This window comes from Anser cygnoides, chromosome 24 (assembly GCF_040182565.1).
Source record: "Anser cygnoides isolate HZ-2024a breed goose chromosome 24, Taihu_goose_T2T_genome, whole genome shotgun sequence".
Classification (NCBI taxonomy): domain Eukaryota; kingdom Metazoa; phylum Chordata; class Aves; order Anseriformes; family Anatidae; genus Anser; species Anser cygnoides.
Genome location: NC_089896.1, coordinates 278,280 through 299,548, shown reverse-complemented (window position 1 = coordinate 299,548; position 21,269 = coordinate 278,280). Strand labels below are relative to the sequence as shown.

Here is a 21,269-nt window from a genome sequence, read left to right as displayed (position 1 = left end):
CACAGTTAATAACTCTCTCACAGTTCTCATCAGATCATTCTCCTCACTTATAAACTCTCCTAAGTATAGCAAAGGAAATACTACACCTAAAAACAGATGTCAAGCATATTGAAGTGTGAAGTTAAGTCCTTACTAAAAACATGGCTTTAACTTTTGTACAGGTTTCCAGAATGATTGGTGAATTCCTCATCTCCTGGTATATACAGAGATCTTACAGAGATCTCCTGGTACACATTCCCATCAAGCTACCCCTCCATAAGGAGAAGTTTAGTTCTGATATACAGTTTGGAAGACCCAATATTTTCTGGTTAGAAACAAAAACATTTGAAACTCTGAAGAAATTAGACTAGTAAGGCTGTTATTACAAAGAAAATTGCACTAATCAAGCTACAATTAAGACACTTCAAAACTCAGAACCTCTGGGGACTAGAAGCAGTTCATTAGACAAGACAGACATAGGATTGCTCATCTTAGAGATTAACTCTATTGAAGGAAAAAAACCACAAACCTGGTTTCATATCATCCACAGGCTTTGGGAAATGTTTTTGCCAGTTAAGCAGTAAAGATTTTCCTACACTGCCACTTCTGACATGAGATCTCAGACCTCTTCAGCAGTTTAGTCAGTTATTTTCTTGCTGTAACAACTACATACTGAAAATGCATCTTCCAGTGAATTCTTTCATGAAAATTTGGATTCAGACAACTCAAAAATATTTTGATGAAAATTGTGTCTTTAAGGAAACTGTAAGGCACAATATCCTATCTTGTAAGCATTTAACCAGATCTGAAATGTTGCTATGAGGTCACCTGGATTAATTTAGAACTGTGACAGAAAAGTAGAAAGCTATAGCAGAAGAACAGTAAATATTTTGCTGAAAATACCAAAGGGTTGATCAGAAAAGCTTCTTGCATGATGAGTATGTGCCACTGCTCCAGAAAAAGTTTTCTCCTTATGGCAGTCAATGAGCCTTGACAGCAAACATCAAGCAGAAAACGTGGTTTAGCCTGAGATCAGTGAGTAACTGTGAGATTATGAAAGAGAAAGTGCCCATCTTTTTCATTGTGTCCCCAAGAAAAACTGAAATACTAGTCAAGAAAACATTGCACTTCCAGAAAACATTGACCATTTCTGCCCAGAGTTTCACTGATCTGTACTGTCTGGATGTTTGTACCAGGCTCTCCTCCATCTCAAAGTGTGTATATGCACTTACAACATATCCAACAACATGCTGGAGAAAAGGGGCACCAAGAAAAGAGGCCATCTGATTCAGGACATGTACGGAATTCCTGAGGCTACATGTCTTCTGAGAGGTCATAACCTGAACTAGACTTAAACTATCAGAAGAATTCCTGAGTAAGCTACAGCAGGTCACCCAACAGCAGCACAAATTCATGCTATCATTTCACCTGAGTTTCTCTCCATTCCTGCCATAAAGCCACCTAGTCTTTAAACCTTTCTCAAATGATCTCCTGACAAAAGCCCTTTAAAGAACTTCCACAGAACTAATAATGTATGTGCTGTGAGCCTTCTATGCCTTTTTTTGTTTGTTTCTGGATTAACAAGTGTTCTCTAATCTGTTCTATCAGTTTAAGTAGTCTCTGCCGAAAACACTATGGCTACAGAAATCTAGAATTCAGAATATGAGAGAAATAAATGACTATACCTACACAAACGCAGTCAGTTCTACAACAGTATTTCGCAGTGCAATCATGTTAACTACCACTTACCTATCCACAAGAAAGAGTAATTGATTTTTCCCATTTCAGCCACCTGACCTGACAGGAAGTAATACAATTTAACAGAAATAGCCTGGAATTCACAGCACTGGCAAACCATGTTCTGCCCTAATTTACCAGGCAACTGTTTACAAGTTAGTGGTGCTTTCTGCTTCCATTTGTCTTCCCTACAGGAAAACAGGTGGAGGACCTCCTGCAGCAGGTGGCTGAGCTGCAGGAGTCAGTGACAAGGCTGCACAGTATCAGGGAGGTTGATGAGGAACTCAAAAGCTGCCTCCTAGTACAGACTGCAGGGGACCAACAGCCTATGGCCAAACAGCCCGAAACTCCGTCATCGGCTCTCACAGAAAGGAGGGGGGCAAATAACTCCAAAGAGTGGGAACTCGTAACCACAAGGACCAGCAGGAGGGAGAGGCTTCCCCTAAAGCCTGAGATGCCCCTACAGAACCACTACACCCCTCTGCAGGCTGTAAAGGAAAGACTCATTGAAGGGAAGGCTGAGCTGAGTAAGGAAGCCCACTCTGCTCCTCATGTAATAATTAGTCTACTAAGAAAAGGTGACAGGTGATACTAGTAGGAGACTCTTCTGAGAGGTACAGAGATGCCCATCTGCCAACCCCATCCACTCTTGAGGGAAGTCTGCTGCTTACCAGGGGCTTGTATCAGGGATGTCACCAAGAGACTGTTACGCCTCATGAAGCCTAAGGACTATTATCTGCTGCTGCTGTTTCACATGGACACCAGTGATGCAGCCAGGAGCAGTCTGAGGAGTGTCAAGAAAGATTACAGAGCCCTAGGAGCAGCAGTAAAGGACTCAGAAGCACAGGTCAAAGAGGTAGGGAAAGATTGAAAGAGCCAGTCAGATCTGGCAAATCAAGATGGTTGCAGGACTGGTGCCACAGACAGGGGTTCTAGCTACTTACACCATGGGACTCCCTTTGAGAAACCTGGTCTGCTGGGGTTCACCTATCAGAGATGGGGAAGAGCATGTTCTGTCATAGGCTTGCCAGGCTGGTGAAAAGGGCTTTAAACTAGGGTTGCCGGGGGAAGGGAACCTCAATCCATCCTGCTCCTCACAGTCTCATGTGCACATAGTCCTAGTGTGTGTACCATGGGAAATAAACAAGAGAAGTTAAGAGATATACACATGCCTGCAGGCCTCTGACCTCATTGGCACTACAGAGATGTGGTGGGATGGCTCCTATGACTGGAGTGTTAAGATAGAAGGATACAGGCTCTTTAGAAAGAACAGGCAGGGGAGGTGAGGAGGGGGCATCACCCTCTCTGTCACTGAGCAGCTGGAGTGCCTGGAGCTCTGCCTGGAGATGGATGAGGAACTGCCAGAGAGTTTATGGGTCAGGATAAGAGGCAGAAGAGGGACAGGTGACATTGTAGTGGGGATCTGCTACCCCCCTGATCAGGAAGATCAAGTAGATGAGGCCCTCTATAGACGGATAGAAGCAACCTCACATTTACAAGCCCTGGTTCTCATGGGTGACTTCAGCCACACCGGTATCTGTTGGAAAGACAACACCGCACGGCAGGGCATAGTCAATCCAGGAGGTTCCTGAAATACACTGATAGCAACTTCCTTATCTAAATGATAGAAGAGCCAATGAAGAGAGGTGCTATGCTGGATCTCATTCTCACCGAGGGGCTGGGGGGAAATGTGAAACTCAGGGACAGCCCTGGCTGCAGTCATCATGAAATGGTGCAGTTCTAGATTCAGAAGATGGTGAGGAGGGAGCAGAGCAGGCTTGCCACCTTTGACTTTGGAAGAGCCTCCTTAACAGGCCAAAGTCTGCTGGTTGGCAGAGTCTCTTGGGAGGCAGTCCTGAAGTGCAAAGAAGTCTAAGATGGCTGGACACTCTTCAAGTAAGTAAACCTAAAGACATCAGAGCAGGCCATCCCCGCATGCCAAAAAGTGAGTTGGCATAGAAGACCCATAGTCCTGGATAAACAGGGAGCTCAGGAAGAAAAAGAGGGTTTATGACCTTTACAAGAAGGAGTGTGCCACTAGGAGGACAATAACGATGTTGTGAGGGTATGCAGGGAAAAAATTATAGAAGGGCCAAAGCCCAACTGGATCTCAATCTGGTTATTACTGTCAAAGACAAAAACTGTTTTTATAAATAGATAAACAAATAAAGAAGGACTAAGGAGAATCTTCATCTTTTATTGGATGTGGGGGGAAACAATGACAAGAGATGAGGAAAAGGCCGAGATACTTAATGCCTTCTTTGCCTCAGCCTTTAGCAACAAGACCAGTTGTTTCCTAGGTACTAAGACCAGTGAGCTGGTAGATAAGGACAGGGAGCAGAATGAAACCCTCATAATCCACAAGGAAATGGTTGGAGACCTGCTACTCCACTTAGATGTACGCAAGCCTATGGGGCTAGATGGGATCTACCTGAGGGTAGTGAGGGAAGTGGCAGAAGTGCTCACCAAGCCACTTTCCATCATTTATCAGCAGAGCCCTTGCTATCAGGGGAGGTCCCAGTTGACTGGCAGCTAGCAAGTGTGATGCCCATCTACAAGAAGGGCCAGAAGGAGGCGCTGGGGAGCTACAGGCCTGTCAGTCTCAACTCCGTGCCAGGGAAGCTCATGGAGAAGATTATCTTGAGGACCATCATGCAACACTTACAGGACAACCAGGCGATCAGGCCCAGTCAGCATGGGTTTATCAAAGGCATGTTCTGAATCTGATCTCCTTCTACAACAAGGTGAAGCACTCAGTAGGCAAGGGAAAGGCTGCTCTCTAGACTTCAGTAAGGCTTTTGACACCATTTCCCGCAGCATTCTCCTGAAGAAGCTGGCTGCTCAATGCTTGGACAGGGTATATTCTTCATTGGGTTAAAAACTGGCTGGGTGGCTAGGCCTGAAGAGTCATCGTGAATGGAGTTAAGGAGGTGAATGGAGGTCAGTCACTAGTGGTGACCCCAGGGTTCAGTATTGGGGCCGGTTGTCTTCAATAACTTCATCAATGATCTGGACAAGGGGATCAAGTGCACCCTCGATAAGTTTGCAGACGACACCAAGTTAGAAGCGAGTGTTTGAGGGTAGGTAGGCCCTGCACAGGGATCTGGATAGGCTAGACCAATGGGCCCAGGCCAACTGTATGAGGTTCAATGAGGCCAAGTGCTGGGTCCTGCATTTCACGCACTTATTCAATGTTACTGGCTGGGGGAAGAGTGGCTGGAAAGCTGCCAGTTGGAAAGGGACCTGGGGCTATTGGTGAAGAGACAGCTGAGTATGAGCCAGTAGCGTGCTCATGTAGCCAAGAAGGCCAACAGCATCCCGTCTAGTATCAGGAATAGCGTGTACAGCAGGACTAAGGAAGTGATTGTCCCCCTGTATTCAGCCCTGGTGAGGCCACGTCTCAAGTACTGCATTCAGCTCTGTGGCCCCCAGCCCAAGGAGAACATGGAGCTATTAGAATGAGACCAGAGGAAGGTGACAAAGATGATCAAGAGGCTGGAGCACCTCTCACATGAAAACAGGCTGAGGGAGTTGGGGTTGTTCAACCTGGAGAAGAGGAGGCTCCAGGGAGACCTTACAGCAGCCTTCCAGTACCTAAAAGGAGGCCTACAGCAAAGCAGGGGGGCTGCGACGACGACTCCATCAAAGAGTGTAATGATAGAACTAGGAGTAATGGCTTTAAATGAAAAGAGAGCAGATTTGGACTACACATCAGAAAGAAGTTCTTTACTATAAGGGTAGTGAGGCACTGGAACAGGTTGCCCAGGGAAGTTGTGGATGACCCATCCCTGGATGTGTTCAAGGCCAGGTTGGACGGGGCTTTGAGCAACCTGGTCTAGCAGAAGCTGTCCCTGCCCACAGCAGGGGGGTTGGAATTGTATGATCTTTAAGGTCCTTTCAAACAAAAACTATCCTGTGATTCTGTGAAGTATTACCTTCTCATCATATCCATATGTGAACACTAACAACATCTTAAGAACTGCTCTTTTCTAGATCTGAAACCATACAAATAAGACACTGGCAAAAGTAGAAATGCATCAGAGCTACCTTTGTACAGGTTCCAAAACAGGAAAAGTTCTCCTCTGCTTGCGGTGGTGCTACCAACATGACCAAACAAATTTACACTTGGATCCCAGAAGACACGGTCAAAACACAACACAACCTATAAACAAAGAATCAAAAGACTTATGAGCTCAGGGAAAAAAATAAAAATAAAGACAATTACATCAACTGATTTGCATCACTAGAAATGTCAAGGAAGGAAAATCTGGAGAATATATACTGCATATGCTTAATACATAAAAACGTACACCTTTACCACGTTTCATAAGTTAATAACCTGTTTAGCAAGCTACAACATATGTACCACGTCAACCTACTTGCAAATTTTAACTGCTTACAAATTATATAGGATACAGAGAAGTCCTTTACAGTTCTTCCAATAATTTTCAGCATCAAAGTCTAGCAAACAGGAGTGGAAGATACATCCTTCCCTCTCATCCATCCTTCCTCTCATACACCATAAACATTTCTGCTGCATGCCCTGGTCTGCCCGCAGTTCCCTCAATGACCAAGTGACCTTGTTGAGGTTGCCAAATCCCATACGCTGCACTGCAGAAGTTTTCCACTCAGGGAGAGGTGGCACAAACTGTACTGCTGGAGGCTGCTGTTTCAATACTCCCAAGGGAAGAGTGCATAGCACAGCATCACATTTATAAATGAAAGTCTGGCTAGTAGATCGGGTATTTACAGCTATCACTTCACAGCCTGGAAAAAGGAGAGAAAGTCATTTAATAGGCTGGGTAGTAAAAGGCCTTATAAAGGCCTCAACATAGAATTTTAAAAATTTTTTAAGAACTACCATAAAAATAAATCCAGATCACAAAACACTTAGGTTACAGAGACAGCATTACACAAGCTTTACGTAGCTTCTAGGCAACTAAATCTTACTGGCCACATCGCTGAATACCAAAAAGCAGAATTTACAATGCATCCAAGGATGGCCACACTAGGCTAAAGGTTAATCTAGGCTAATAAATGAGATTTAAATATATGCGTAACTAAATAGCAAGTAGAGAACGAGCCTATCACTGAGTTACTCTCCCAGCTGACAGTTTCTTGAGCCCAGTGTTTTGAAGAACAATGAAAAGGTGTATTCCTTCCATTCATCTGAGTCCATCTTATATTTAGTTATACTCCTAATACCAGAGCCTGTGGTACCTTAAGCAGTCCAAGACCTCTTAGTCCAAAATCTTCAATCCCAACGAAGTGAACCTATGTATCAGTAAATCCAGCTAAAAAGGATGGATTCAAAGCAGCCACAGAAACAAGCAAAAAATATTAAAGATTTATTAATCCCTAGAAGCTTCCTACACAATTAAATGCAACAAGAAATGTGGCTTTTTCCAACCTAAAATACAATAGAAAGGTTTTATAAGATCAAACCAGAAGCACTGAATTTCTATGATTATACTTCCTCAGAGCGGCTTTCAAGAGGTGGTTTCACGTACCTGAAGCTGTATAGCGAACCTGTCGAACCGCTGTGTTTAATTTAATATCCAACCCTTCTGCTAAGGCTACAGGCACACAGGAATATCCATTCCTCACAGTCAAGTGACTGCCTGTGAATTCAAAGTCATCATCCTGAAACAAAGATGCATAAAAGCATGCATTTATAACAAAATCACATCACTCAATAGACAATCAGCAACTCTGAATAGTAGCAAAATGTTTTCAATTAAAACTTTCAAATGGTAAGTCTGATGAATTTGAAAACTTATTTTAGTAGTCAAGTAATAAGTACAGAAGCTTTCAGGAGACAGCATTATTATAGAATGTTTCAGCACTAATAAAAAGCTTCCTGGAATTTCATCAGCAAATAACAGCCATGTAAGAGAACAGTATCTGCATAAAAGCAGATACCACTCAAGAGTTTAGAACCATTAACGCAGAGGAACTTCCATGAGAGTGAAATAAATACAGCATAAGTTTTTAGTATATCACTGAACAAATATATTAATTAGCTACCTGGTCCCAGTGCTTCAGTGAAAGTGTAGAGAGGGGTGTAGCATTAGCAAATTCTAGGTTTGCAAAATGCCAGTCAAGTATTTGCCTGTCTCTTGAAGACAGATAGACATCACTGGAAAAAAAAAAATACAAAAGACATTTAGTTTGCCAGAGCAGAATGCAAATGCACTGTTTTTGAAAACTTGTTTCAGTCCCTTCTTAGAAGAGAAATTTTTAAAAAATGACAAAAAACAGCAAAATCACATTTTCAAAGAAGGACTCATATATAACACACTAAATGAAGCTACAAACATAACTTCAGAAATAAAGACTGTTAAATAAATCACGTCTTAAGTAGCATAAATACAGAAGACTAAAAAAGTAGTATAGTCATACAGAACAACGTACATCCTTATAATCTGCCACAGTATGCCAAAATAAGCAGAGTAGGTATGCTATCATTGACAGGGATTTCAAATCTGAAAGGCTTCTTGAGATCAGACACTGGTTACAGCAAGGATTACTGCTGTAATACATCCTAAGAACCACCCTCTTTTGGCCTGAGTCACGTGTACAGACTGGGCAATGAGATGCTGGAGAACAACCCTGCAGAGAGTGATCTGGGGGTTGTGGCTGACAGCCAGCTGAACATGAGCCAGCAGCGTGCCCTGGCAGCCAGGAGGGCCAACCATATCCTGGGGTGCATCAAGCACAGCATTGCTAGTTGGGAAGCAATTGTCCCGCTCTACTCTGCACTGGTGCAGCCCCACCTCGAGTACTGTGTGCAGTTTTGGGCACCACGGTACAAAAAGGATGTGAAACTGTTGGAGAGTATCCAGAGGAGGGCTACTAAGATGGTGAAGAGCCTAGAGGGGAAGACTTATGAGAAGCAGCTGAGATCACTTGGCCTGTTTAACCTGGAAAATAGGAGTCTGAGGGGAGACCTCACCATGGTCTACAGGGGATTGGAGGGGCAGGCGCCAATATATTCTCTTTAGTGACCAGTGATAGGACCCAAGGGAATGGTGTCAAGCTGCAACAGGGGAGGTTCAGGCTGGGTATCAGGAAAAGATTATTCACTGAGAGGGTTGTCATGCAATGAAACAGGCTCCCCAGGCACCTAGCCTGTTGGAGTTTAAGCATTTGGACTGTGCTCTTAGTCATATGGTCTGAATTTTTGGGTAGACCTGTGTGGTGCCAGGAGCTGGACTCGATGATCCTTGTAGGTCCCTTCCAACTCAAGATATTCTATGATTCTGACTTCTACAACCAAGAAAGACAAGTTCTAAAACTGAGGGAACTCATACTTCATGTTTGTGCGAGGTACCATAATTAAAAGAAAAACATGACTTTTTTTTAATATACTGTGAAGTAAAACAAACAAAAAACCTTCCAGCTTTCGTAAGTATTCGTTTTTATAGCTCATATCTTTACCTTGGTGGATTGGCTTCAAGTTCTTGTAGCTTCTCCTCCAGCTTTCCTTGTGTTTCTGACAATTCATCATACTCCTAAATAGGATTAAAAGCTAACATTAAAATCAGTTCATATTCAAAAGGACTTAGAGACATCATGTAGCATCAAACCGGATTAATTATAAGAGACGTAAGTGGAAGACTGATGGGCTTCAGTGGAATCCAAATCAAGTCCTTTATTTTTTCAACATTTAATCCACCTATTTTGCCCTTCTGCTGTTCACGTATGCAGAAACTTACGTTGCACTGCAGAAAAAAGTAGTGTTTAAATTCCTGAAATTTTAGCATGCTCACATCTGAAGAACATAAAGATCCATAATAGTTCCAGAATTTTCAGTGTTCTTACAGTACTGCGAGCTCTTTCGTACTACACAATATTATTTCTATTCTTATTTCTCTATTAAAAAACTATAGTTAATATTAAATGTAGAGTTTTCCAAGGCAGATGTAACCTTACAAAAAGCAAAGACATGATCTAGTTAAATTTTCCTCCAGAATTCCATCAAACAAACAAACCTACAATAGAATTGTATAAAATCATTTTCTTTCTGCATTGGGATTACATGCCAAGGTTTTGGTTGCAAGGGGCTGCAGGGGTGGCCTCTGTGAGAAGTTTCACAAGGTGCTGCATGTTAAAGAGACAGTCCAGCCAGCTCCAAAAGGGACCTGCCACTGGCCACAGCTGAGCCACTGAGAGACACGGGCTGTGTCTCAGAGAGAATATTTACATGAGGACATAATTGCTGCACAACAGCATCTGGAAAAGAAGAATGAGAAGTGGAAAGAAACAGACCTGCAGACACCATGGTCAGTGAAGGAGGGCAGAAGGTGCTCCAGGTGCCACAGCAGAAATTTCCCTGCAGCCTGTGGAGAGGACCATGGTGGAGCAGGTTGTCCACCTGCAACCCAATGGAGCAGACTACCAGGCCAGATCTGCAGCCCATGGAGAGGAGTCCAGGCAGAGCTGGGGAAGAAGTGGAGTGCAGGGAATGTGTTTTTACTTCTCACTGCCCTACTCTTATCAATTAGCAATGAATTCATCTTCCCTGACACTGTTTTACTCATCACAGCAACTGCTGAGCAATCTCCCTATCTTAATCTCATCCATCATATTTGAGAAGTCATGGCAGTCTGGTGAAGTTCCCACTGACTGGAAGAGGGGAACCATAACCCCCATTTTTTAAAAAGGGACAAAAGGAAGAGACCTGCAGAACTACAGGCCAGTCTCACTGCTGTGCCTGACAAGATCTTGGGACAGATCATCCTGGAAACTATGCTCAGGCACATGGAAACGAAGGAGGTGGTTGGTGACAGCCAACGTGGCTTCACTAAGGGCAGATCATGCCTGACAAATCTGGTAGCCTTCTATGATGGGGTTACAGCCTTGGTGGATAGGGGAAGATCACCTGACATCATCTACCTGGACATATGTAAAACATTTGACACCTGTCCTGCACAACACACTCGTCTCCAAATTGGAGAGATGTGCATTTGATGGATGGACCAATCAGTGGGTAAGGAATCAGCTGGATGGTCACACTCATGGAGATGCGGTCAATGGCTCAGTGTCCAAGTGGAGATAAGTAACAAGTGATACTCCCCAGGGGGGTCAGTACCAGGACCGGTGATGTTTAACATCTTTGTTGGTGACATGGACAGTGAAACTGAGTACACCCTCAGCAAGATTGCTGATGACACCAAGCTGTGTTGTGCAGTTGACATGCTGGAGGGAAGGGATGCCATCAGAGGGGCCTGGACAGGCCTGAGAGGTTGGCCGGTGCAAACCTCATGAAGTTCAACAAGGCCAAGTGCAAGGTCCTGCATCTGCATAAGGGCAACCTTAACCATAAAACCAGGCTGGGCAGACAATGGATTGAGAGCAGTCCTGATGAAAAGGACCTGGGGGTGTTGGTGGACAAAGAAGCTCAACATGAGCCAGACATGTGTGCTTGCAGCCCAGAAAGCCAACCGTATCCTGGGCTGCAACAAAAGAAGCGTGGCCAGTAGGGTAAGGGAGGGGATTCTTCCCCTCTGCTCTCATGAGACCCCACTTGGAGTACTGCATTCAGCTTTGGGGCCCCCAGCACAAGAAGGACATGGAGCTATTAGAATGAGTCCATAGGAGGACCACATAGATGATTAGAAGGCTGGAGCACCTGGCTTGTTATCATTTCTGAACATCTACGTGGAACATCCAACAGCCAAATCCAAAACATTTCAGCTACTGCATGGATAAGGTTTTGTTTCCTGCATCAGAACATTTCTTCAAAATACATATAAAAATAATTACAGCCAATGGTTACAGTTTTTTTTTGTATTAAAATTCCTTGAGTTGGATTTGGCTTCACCCTTTTGATAATAAAAAGGAAGAAACAAAAGAAGCAATCTTACTGGAATAAGATTTTTTTATTTGCTCCCTACTTTGAACACATTCGTTCTCTTAAGAGCCTTTTTGCCAGGGTCATTTTGCACATCCCAGAACTAAAGAAAAATGTTTTCCTAAAAACAAAAAGAAGGGGAAGGCTAAAAGAAGCATAAAAAGAACTTGCTTCCAGTTTCTTGTGGTGTTTTTAATCTACTTGTTATGCTATACAATCTCAACATCCAACTATAAAATTGACTTTCCTCAGCTAAATTTTTAAATCTTATCTCCCTTTGTTAGCTAAGAGGAGAAAGAACAAACTACACTCAGCCTAAAACAAGCATTTAAGAAGCATGATGAATGGCTGACTTACAAGCCTAGAACTTTTCATTCATATGTGGAGAAGATATGAATCCTATTTTAAAATATTTGCATTGTATAAGTCATTTAACGACAGCAAAGAAAAGGTCAAGAAACTCCATCCTAGATTTATGTAGTCTTACTAGCCATGGTGTATGGCCACACAATCTAGATACGTTACTCCACACAGACTTGAAGTACCAAAATGCAGTAGTAAGCTTTGCTGGTGATAGCGAGATGAAAGAATAGCTAACCAGTACTTAGCGAATGAAGGATGAGTATATTTAATGAGATTCACTAATTAAAGTATACTTTCTCAGAACAGGACAGGGTGCTATTTACTCTGTTACTTTTCACGTAGCTGACACGCTACTCAACACTAAGAAAGCATGAAACTGAGCAAGGGGCGGGGGGGAATGATGTACTTATTTGTAATTAAAAGTATGTTTTGACAATACACACATTGTATGCATACTGATCGGGATTACAGATGAAGTACAAACTAGTGCTACCTTACTTTGTTTTAAAAAATGAGCTCTCTTTCCAGATTATAAAACCAATACTTTCCTCACTTTTTTTTTTAAATCATGAAAGAACTGCAAAGGAATGTAGAAGTCTTCTCTCAATTTCACTGCATAAGAACCTAGATCCCCACTTATTCAGGGCCTAGCCAGAAGGGAAAACAAAAACACACATTCCAATCTTGTACAACAACAGACTTACTAGTACTTTTCTGTATTGACATGGGTGGGCCAGGGACAGAAGGGGGAGGTCTTTACTAAAAGCCCAGTAAATACCTGAATTTTCTTTCCCATTGAAGCCATTTTGACTTTTCAGTGCATCATGTGACATTGATAAATGCTCTGGATTGTATTACCAGTTGAAAAAGATCTGCTATACTCTTCTAGCTGACAAGAAATAGACTTGAAAAGAAATATCCACAAGACTATAGAATAGCCCAAACACATTTGGGCTCCAAGTAAAGGTTTTTAATTTTCTAATGAAGTAGCAGCTGAAAAAAGATCTTTGATTCCATCTGACCTAGGTTAACAGAGTGTCTTTACCATAGAAAGAAGGGTTTCTAGGGCTTCCTTTTAAGGCACACACACACTTGGCTTGTCAAGATACAGCTGTGTAAAGTCTTTGGATAGAGAGGAGACTTTTACTCAGGAAACCACCTTTTTCATCTTAGAGAAAGAGCATCTCTCTTCAAATACAGATTTTATTTCCAGACTATTGTGGGACCAAATAGTACTTACAATCAAGTCTGACCTAAAACTTAGCCTTCAACATGTTAAATGCTCTCTGATGTGATCCAGCATCAGTGGATACATAAACCTGAGCCTTCAAAATGTTAATACTCTCCACCAAGAACACAAAGGACAGGTAACTAAGATATTAAATACAGCTTTATTATCAGTATTATAACCCAGAGTTATGCCCTATTACATTCTCTGAGAGTGCTGTATCTGAGTGAGCATTTATATCGGATAATGTTAGTTGGTTGCTGAAGTCTTCAGAGACCACTGACTTAAATGTTCAGACAACATTAAATTAGGAGGAGCTGTTGACTCCCTTGAGGGTAGAGAGCTCTTGCAGAGAGATTTTGACAAGTTAGAGGGCTAGGCAATCACTAACCTCATGAATTTTAACACGAGCAAGTGCTGATTTTCCACCTGGGAAGGGGCAACCCCTGGCTATACGTGCAGACTTGGGGACAAGAGGCTGGAGAGCAGCCCTGCAGAAAGGAATCTGAGGGTTCTGCTTGATGGCAAGTGAAATCTGAGTCAGCAGCATGCCCTGGCAGCCAAAAGGGCCAACTGTATCCTGGGGAGCACCAGGCACAGCATTGCTAGGAGGTCAAGAGAAGGGATTGTCCTGCTCTGCTCTGTTGTGGCCTCACCTTGAGTACTGTGTGCAGTTTTGGACAGAGCATCCAAAGGAGGGCTACCAAGATGAAGGGTCTAGAGGGCAAGATGTATGAGGAGTGGATGAAATCACTTGATTTGCTCAGCATAGAGGAGAGGAGACTGAGGGCAGATCTCAACGCAGCCTGTGGTTCCCTCACAAGGGGAAGTGGAGAGCCAGGTGCTGATCTCTTCTCTCTGGTGACCAGCAATAGGACTCAAGGGAACGAATGGCATGGAGCTGTGACAGGGGACGTTCAGGCTGGTTATTAGGAAATAGGAAAAGGTTCTTTACTGAGAGGGTGGTTGGGCACTAACACTGGCTCCCCAGGGAGTGGTCACAGCACCAAGACTGTCAGAGTTCAAGAAGTATTTGGACAATGCTCTCTGACATATGGTTTGATTCCTGCGTGATTCTGCGTGGAGCCAAGAGTTGGACTCAGTGATCCTTGTGGGTCCCTTCCAACTCAGGATATTCTATGACTCTGATTCTATGATTAAATGTCGCATGTACATCGTCCTTTACCTTGCAAAGCGCAGTCAGATCTCTGTGTTTACTTTTCACAAGGAACTCTGCTGTAATATCCCGAGGTGGCTTCACTTCTGATGCTTCCTTATACTGCTGATGGAGTTCTTTAATCTTCTCTTTTAAATTCACCATCTTTTTAAGGTGCAGTAGGAAAAGGGAAAAAGAAAATAAGGAGAGTAGGTAGATTTCATATGAGTTACTGTGTAAAATGGATATTCATCTCAAAGTATGCCATTATACCAGAGATTTCCAGATGTTACCTATATGCAATTCTACCTCCACAAAGCCAACATAGATACAACCAGCTTCAAAATAACATGCTTAAACCCAACATCACTGACTTCTAACAAAACACCTTGCAAATGAAAAATAAGATCAGCTGTCCTCAGACATCTTTCATTTGAGAAACTTCCGTGGAGAAGATCCTACCTACTACAACCAAAAACATTCTAAGCAGGACTCCAGAGATGGCCTAAACAGTGTTTCTACACTACAAATCACAGATTTGATTATCCTCTCCTCCAAGCATTTAACTTTCAAAGTGTTTTCACAGTTATTCCCAATGGTGAGCAAAGGAAACATTATAAAATACTATTCCCCCTGCCTCCCCTCCAAGAGCCTTAGTCATTATCAACATCTCTAATGGAAGCTATGACACAACACTGATCATGTCTGTCTCCTCCCTTTCTTTTCCCAGATTGACATTTTACAGTCTTCTGCTCAAACACGTGCTCCACTTCACATATGGGGACAAAATCCTCTCAAACAAAGAGAAAACTACTGAACTTTTACATTAGCTCTCTACTTAAACGAATTCCTTTAAAAGATTTTTTTGCAGTACTTATTGCCCTTTTATGTAAAAAGTTAGGTACTTTCCCTAATTATTTCTGAAAGGGAAGAGAAAAAGTTTTGAAGGTTAGAAATGCAGCGTGAATTTAAAAAGTTTTTGGTGCTCCTTTGTCATAACAGTGCTTCCTGGCAGGCCTTAAATGAACAGATATTTTTAAGAACAGCATTAATAGCATCTGTTTTTTATTGTTCAGGTTTGTTTTGGAACATTTTGCCACCGTTAGAGGAAGGTAGAGCTAGCTTCCTGTTCTAATCATCATCACTGAACAAAACCTGACCTTGTTAAGAAGATCTTTCAATTCCTCCTGTGTTTTCACAATTTTTTTCCAGTGTTCAATCTGCTCATCCTTCACATGTTTCTCCTGCAATCTATAATAGGCAAAAAGTGAGAGTCAGCTCAGTATAAAATCCTAGCAGTATTAAGAAAGCTCATTATTATAAACTCATTGGTGTAATGCGTACAAGCATATAGGATATTTTAAGTAAATACTAGTACAGGAACTTGAAAATTCATAAAAATTTCTGTAAATAACTGATACTTGACTGGCTAAAACACAAGCCTTAAGTCGCCTGATGTTATTAAAAAACATATTATAAATGCCATAACCTTTCAGTTGGAGTATCACAGAATCACAGAATTGTAGGGGTTGGAAGGGACCTCAAGAGATCATTGGGTCCACCCCCCCACCAAAGCAGGGGCTCCCTAGAGCAGGTTGCCCAGGTAGGCATCCAGACAGGCCTTGAATATCTCCAGAGGAGGAGATTCCACAACCTCCCTGGGCAGCCTGTTCCAGTGCTCCGTCAGCCTCACTGTGAAGAAGTTCTTCCACATGTTGGTGCGGAACTTCCTGTGCTTCATTTTTTGCCCATTGCCCCTTGTCCTGTAACCACAAAGCACTGAAAAGAGGTTGGCCAAATCCCTCCGTTTCCCACACTTCAGATATTTGTAAACATTAATAAGATCCCCTCTCAGTCTTCTCTTCTCAAGGCTGAACAGACCCAGGTCTCAGTCTTTCCTCACAGGGAAGAGGCTCCAGGCCTAGTAAGTAGGTAGTAAGTACACCAATGCACATTAAGTCAATTATCTACTATCAGTTACTGTAGCAGTGACTGTCAGGAAGCTTTCTAACAAAAATGTTTGCTACTTTAAACAAGAAACATGTAAACAAGAACCTAGAAGCAGCCAAACAGCTAGTAGCGTCACAGTTATTTCATATTTCTTTTGGATAATCCTCTGTAAAATAGGAAATTCTACTGTGAAGAACAAAGTCACTTACTGTATGACAACCTCCAGAGCCTGACCTAGGGAGACAGGCTTATTATTGAGAACATTAAAATCCAGCTGATGACTGAGATAGGAGGTGGCTTCCAACAGACGATTGAATTCTTGCTCCACCATTTCATCTTTCTCTTTTGGAACCTAGAAGTCAAAGAAGAAAGTTTGTTTGTGATAACCTATTCACAAGTAAGGAGAGAAAATATAGGTCACAAAAGCTCTCAGCCTGTCTCAGACAGGACACTGGAGTAGCAGAGAACATTTTAACAGAAACCACAGCAATAATATATTACTTTCTCTAGTGCAGTCTAAATTCACACCACCTCATACCTAAAATTCAAAACGTTACCATTCCTCAAATCAGAGGAATGAGCAAGGCTGGGTGCAGATACATTTTTTCTGGGCACCACTGTACGAACATATGACTTGTCCTTAACTAGGGTGAACCTTCAAGAATGTAACAAAAAAGTGGCTCAGACCGGCACTTATAAAAATAAATTTAATCCCCTTAGCTCTCTCAGATGGTCAGACACTGATGTCTGTACAACATAAAAGCACTTTGCCAGGATGTCTGACCAAAGAGCTACAAGAAGAGCTGGCAAATGATGACCATAACCAACTTCTGTTCTATAATGAAATCAAACCAATGTATGGACACACAAAGATTTTCTTATTGGAAGGTGAGTTCAGCAACAGTCCCTTTCATAACATCCTTACTGGATAAAGAGGTATAGGGCAACTCTCCTGAAAAGAAACTGAAACTTAAAATTAGAGCCCCAGTTTCAAGAAACTGATGGTAATTGTGACGATCATTTAAAGCTCCATCTTCCAAGTTCAAGCTTAAGTATCTATTTTAACAACACATGCCATCTGTGAGGAATGAGGAATCACTGCCCAAGCATGCAGAGATAGCATGACAAAAAACAGAAATGAGCCAGTCAAAACTGAGATGTTAAGCAAAAGAGCTCAGACATAGCAGCAGCAAAAACAAGAAAGTATCAAGGATTACAAAGACCTACTGCTGAACCTAGTAGGAATCTTGTGGTAATGGACATGGAGAAGACTAAAGTATTCACTTTCTCCGTCTCAGTCATCATGGGTAAAGTTCTGCTCCCAGGCCTTCAAAGTCTCTCTTCCTAGCAGCAGAGTGTGTGAAGGGAGATCAATAGCAGGGAAAAAACAAATTAGGGACAACTTAGGCGAGCCAGATGTATACAAGATCATGGAGCCAGACATTACAGAGGACAGAAATAAAGCTAATTAAGATTGTGAATCCCAGTTCAAGAATGCTATTTCTGAACTGTTGCATGCATTCAACCAGCTGGCAGTGATTAGTTATTTCTTTATAATTCAAGAGATAAGTAGAACAGCCAGAATGGACTTATTTCAGGGAAAAACAGTAGCAGCAACAACAAAAGTGCAGAAACAGCCAACAAATGCAGGAGCTTGTGCAGAACAGGGCCCACATTTGAATACATATCTCTGTGGCAGTTTCAGATATGGTGGTAACATGGTGCAGACCCTTCCACCCACAAGTGTTAGAGGAGCTATGCCTGATAGGGTGAAGACTTCATCACAGACAGAGCTTCAGATGGCAGATGCAGCCCTCCAGGTCCCTGAGTGCAGGGAATGCCTGGGGCCTCTCTCTGAGGCAAGGAAAGATAGTCCTGTCCCGCAGAAGATGTGCCATTTTGGTGAAGCTACGCTGTCAAGCAGAAAGATTAACCAGAGGAAGAAAGCAGGCTGCACAGTATTCAGGGAAAAAGAAATATAAGTAAACAGGATCTTCTCTGTTACTGCTTGAAAAGCCTGTGACCCCAACTGCATGAAAGACCCTGACAGTGTTGTGCCCATTGTTCAAGTAAGCATAAACTTTGAAGACGAAGGATGGAAACTGGTGATTTTTGGCACCAAATGGAAGACACCTGTGCCACCTAAGGGCTTAGAAGTACAAAACAGGTTCACCACCACCAACACTGAGAAGCCAAATGTGCCTACAAACAATGAAACTGGTCCACCCAACTCTAAGCCACATGGGGCCATCAGATATAAACAGTGAGTCATCACAATGTGAGACAGAGGCACCCAGTAGTTAATCCTGGAAACCATTTCCAGGCACACAAAGAACAAGAAAGATACCAGGAGTAATCAAACATGGATCCACCAAAGGGGGGTCATGCCTGACCAACTTGATAAACTTCTACAATGAAATGACTAACCTGATAGATGAAAGGAAAGCAGAGATTAGTCTCTACCCGCACTTCAGGTCTCCTATAATATCCTCATAGACAAGCTGTTGATCCATGGCATGGACGGGCAGACATGGATGTGAGTTAAAACCTGGCTGAATGGCTAGGCCTAGAGTGTTGTGATCAGTGGCTCAAAGTCTAGTTGTAGGCCAGTAACTAGCGGGTCCAGTTATGTTCAATTGTCATTAATGACAGGGCAGAGCATACACACCTTCAGCAAGTTTGCAGATGATACAAAACTGAGAAGAGTGGCTGATACACCGTAGAGTCATGCTGCCATCCAGAAGGTCCTTGACAGGCTGGAAAAATGGGCTAATAGGAACCTCACAAAGTTCAACAAGGAGAAGTACAAAGTCCTGCACTTGGGGATGAACAACCCCAGGTACAAGGACATGCTTGGAGCTGCTGAGCAGGAAAGCAGCTTAACAGAAAAGAACATAGGGGTTCCTGGTGAACACCAATTTGAACATGAGCCAGCAATAGAAAGAAGGCTATCTGTATATAACAACCTGGGCTGTACTAGCCAAAGCATTGCTAGCAGGTCAAGGGAAGTTAAGCCATATTTATTCAGCACTGCTGAGGCCTCACCTGGAGGTAGTATTTCCTGTTCTGGACCTCCCAGTACAAGACAGACATGGAGATACTGGACAGAGGCCAGTGAATGGCTACAAAGATGATTAAGGGACTAGAGAATCTATCCTAGGGCTACAAAGATGCTGAAGGGCCTAGAGGGGAAGACGTATGAGGAGCGGCTGAGGTCACTTGGCCTGTTCAGCTTGGAAAAGAGGAGGCTGAGGGGAGACCTCATCGCAGTCTACAGCTTCCTCACGAGGGGGAGTGGAGGGGCAGGTGCCGATCTGTTCTCTCTGGTGACCAGCAATAGAACCTGAGGGAATGAAGTCAAGCTGTGACAGTGTAGTTTCAGTTTGCATATCAGGAAAAGGCACTTCACCCAGAGGGTGGTCGCGCAATTGAACAGGCTCCCCAGGGTGGTAGTCACAGCACCAAGACTGTCAGTTTCAGAAGCATTTGGACTACAATCTCCGACATATGGTCTGAATGTTTGTGTAGACCTATGCAGAGCCAGGAGTTGGACTCGATGACCCTTGTGGGTCCCTTCCAACTTGGGACATTCTATGATTCCTATGAGGAAAGGCAGGAAAGGTGGAGAGAGCTGGAACTGTTCAGCCTAGCGAAGAAAAGGCTCAGGGAGATCTTATCGATGTCTATAAATACCATCAAGGAACGTGCAAGGAGGACAAGCCAAGCTCTTTTCAGTGGTGACCAGTGCCAGGACAAGAGGCAATGGGCACAAACCGGAGCACAAGAGTTTGTCTGAACACTTCCATACCGTGCAGGTGATAGAACACCATATAACGTTGCCCAGAGAGGTTGTAGAGCCTCCATCCTTGGAGATGTTCAAAAGTTGTCTGGACATGGTTCTGGTCAAGTGGCTCTAAGTGGTCCTGCCTGAGCAGAAGGGTTGGACCAGATGACCTCTAGAGGTTCACTCTAACCTAAACAATTCTGTGATTCTGTGAAAAGGTAGAGGCCCAGCACAGCAGACAACTGTTTCAAGGAAGAGAGAGACAGACAACTGCATAAGGAAAAAAAGTAATTGGACTGGGAGGGAGAAACAAACAGGAGTTTGGTTTCCACAAAATCTCTGATATCTCAAAGTTAAAAACTCACCTGAAAAAACATCTTTTAGAAAAACAAGTGCAGATATGCTAAAATACTACTACAGTGCCTCAAGAGGGCACATGCTTTCATTACTACCTCCCCCTCTTCCTGGAAGCTATCTCGTGCTTGATCAGTAGGCAGAAAACAAATACATTTGAGATACTATTTCTTTTTAAGAGATTTATGAAAATAGTATCAGACTTACAGCTTGTCCATTTGCTTCATAAAGTGGGCATTTTTGTTTGATCTTAGCCAATTCCATATTCACTTGTTTGCTGACTACAGCCATAGGATTTCCTCCTGGAAAACATTTTGTACAGTTAGAGTACTTCTGAAAAGTCTGTCTGCAATTAAATAAAAAAAAAAATCACACTATAAACTACTTTAAAATGAAAAAACACCTGCCCACCAACACTTAAGGGACAATTGTAAAAGTGTTGATTACAAAAGTGGGTGGCAGCAATCTTAGCAAGATCAAGAGTTTATAGCTATAAGCATGTTTTCAAAACGTCCACAGAGTGTTTGAAGAACAAAGGAAAGTTTCTGCAATTGCACAGTAAATTCAGGAGCTTTATGAGTCTGCTGACATGTAACATTAAGAATTCAGTCCCTAAAAACATAGTGGAGCATCAGCAAGCAACACTAGTAAATACAATGTATGAAGATGAACCATGCACACCAAGTCTACCTGGAAGATGTGTAAATAAAGATATTAGAAAATCTGAGAGATTCCATGCAGAAACACAAGGAAGGCAGAAATCACTAAGCATCAAAGTCTGTAAATATCGCAGAGGATAGGGAAAGCACTGACACAAAAAGGAAATGGCATACAGGGGAGAGGAAGTGACATGGATTTACAT

At 42.7% G+C, this 21,269-nt stretch overlaps 1 protein-coding gene across 2 annotated transcripts in view; it reads right to left on the bottom strand.

Moving 5' to 3' along the window:
• KDM1A (lysine demethylase 1A) overlaps positions 1-21,269 on the bottom strand; it is a 54,034-nt gene that overhangs the window by 10,421 nt on the left and 22,344 nt on the right. For both annotated transcript variants that reach the window (XM_048073037.2, XM_048073038.2), the window contains 9 exons: positions 20,615-20,709; positions 16,479-16,621; positions 15,480-15,570; positions 14,350-14,484; positions 9,157-9,230; positions 7,744-7,855; positions 7,227-7,359; positions 6,296-6,483; positions 5,764-5,878 (listed from right to left, as the gene is read on the bottom strand). In XM_048073037.2, the coding sequence (XP_047928994.1) occupies positions 5,764-5,878; positions 6,296-6,483; positions 7,227-7,359; positions 7,744-7,855; positions 9,157-9,230; positions 14,350-14,484; positions 15,480-15,570; positions 16,479-16,621; positions 20,615-20,709 (1,086 nt within the window). The remainder of the gene's footprint in view (positions 1-5,763; positions 5,879-6,295; positions 6,484-7,226; positions 7,360-7,743; positions 7,856-9,156; positions 9,231-14,349; positions 14,485-15,479; positions 15,571-16,478; positions 16,622-20,614; positions 20,710-21,269) is intronic.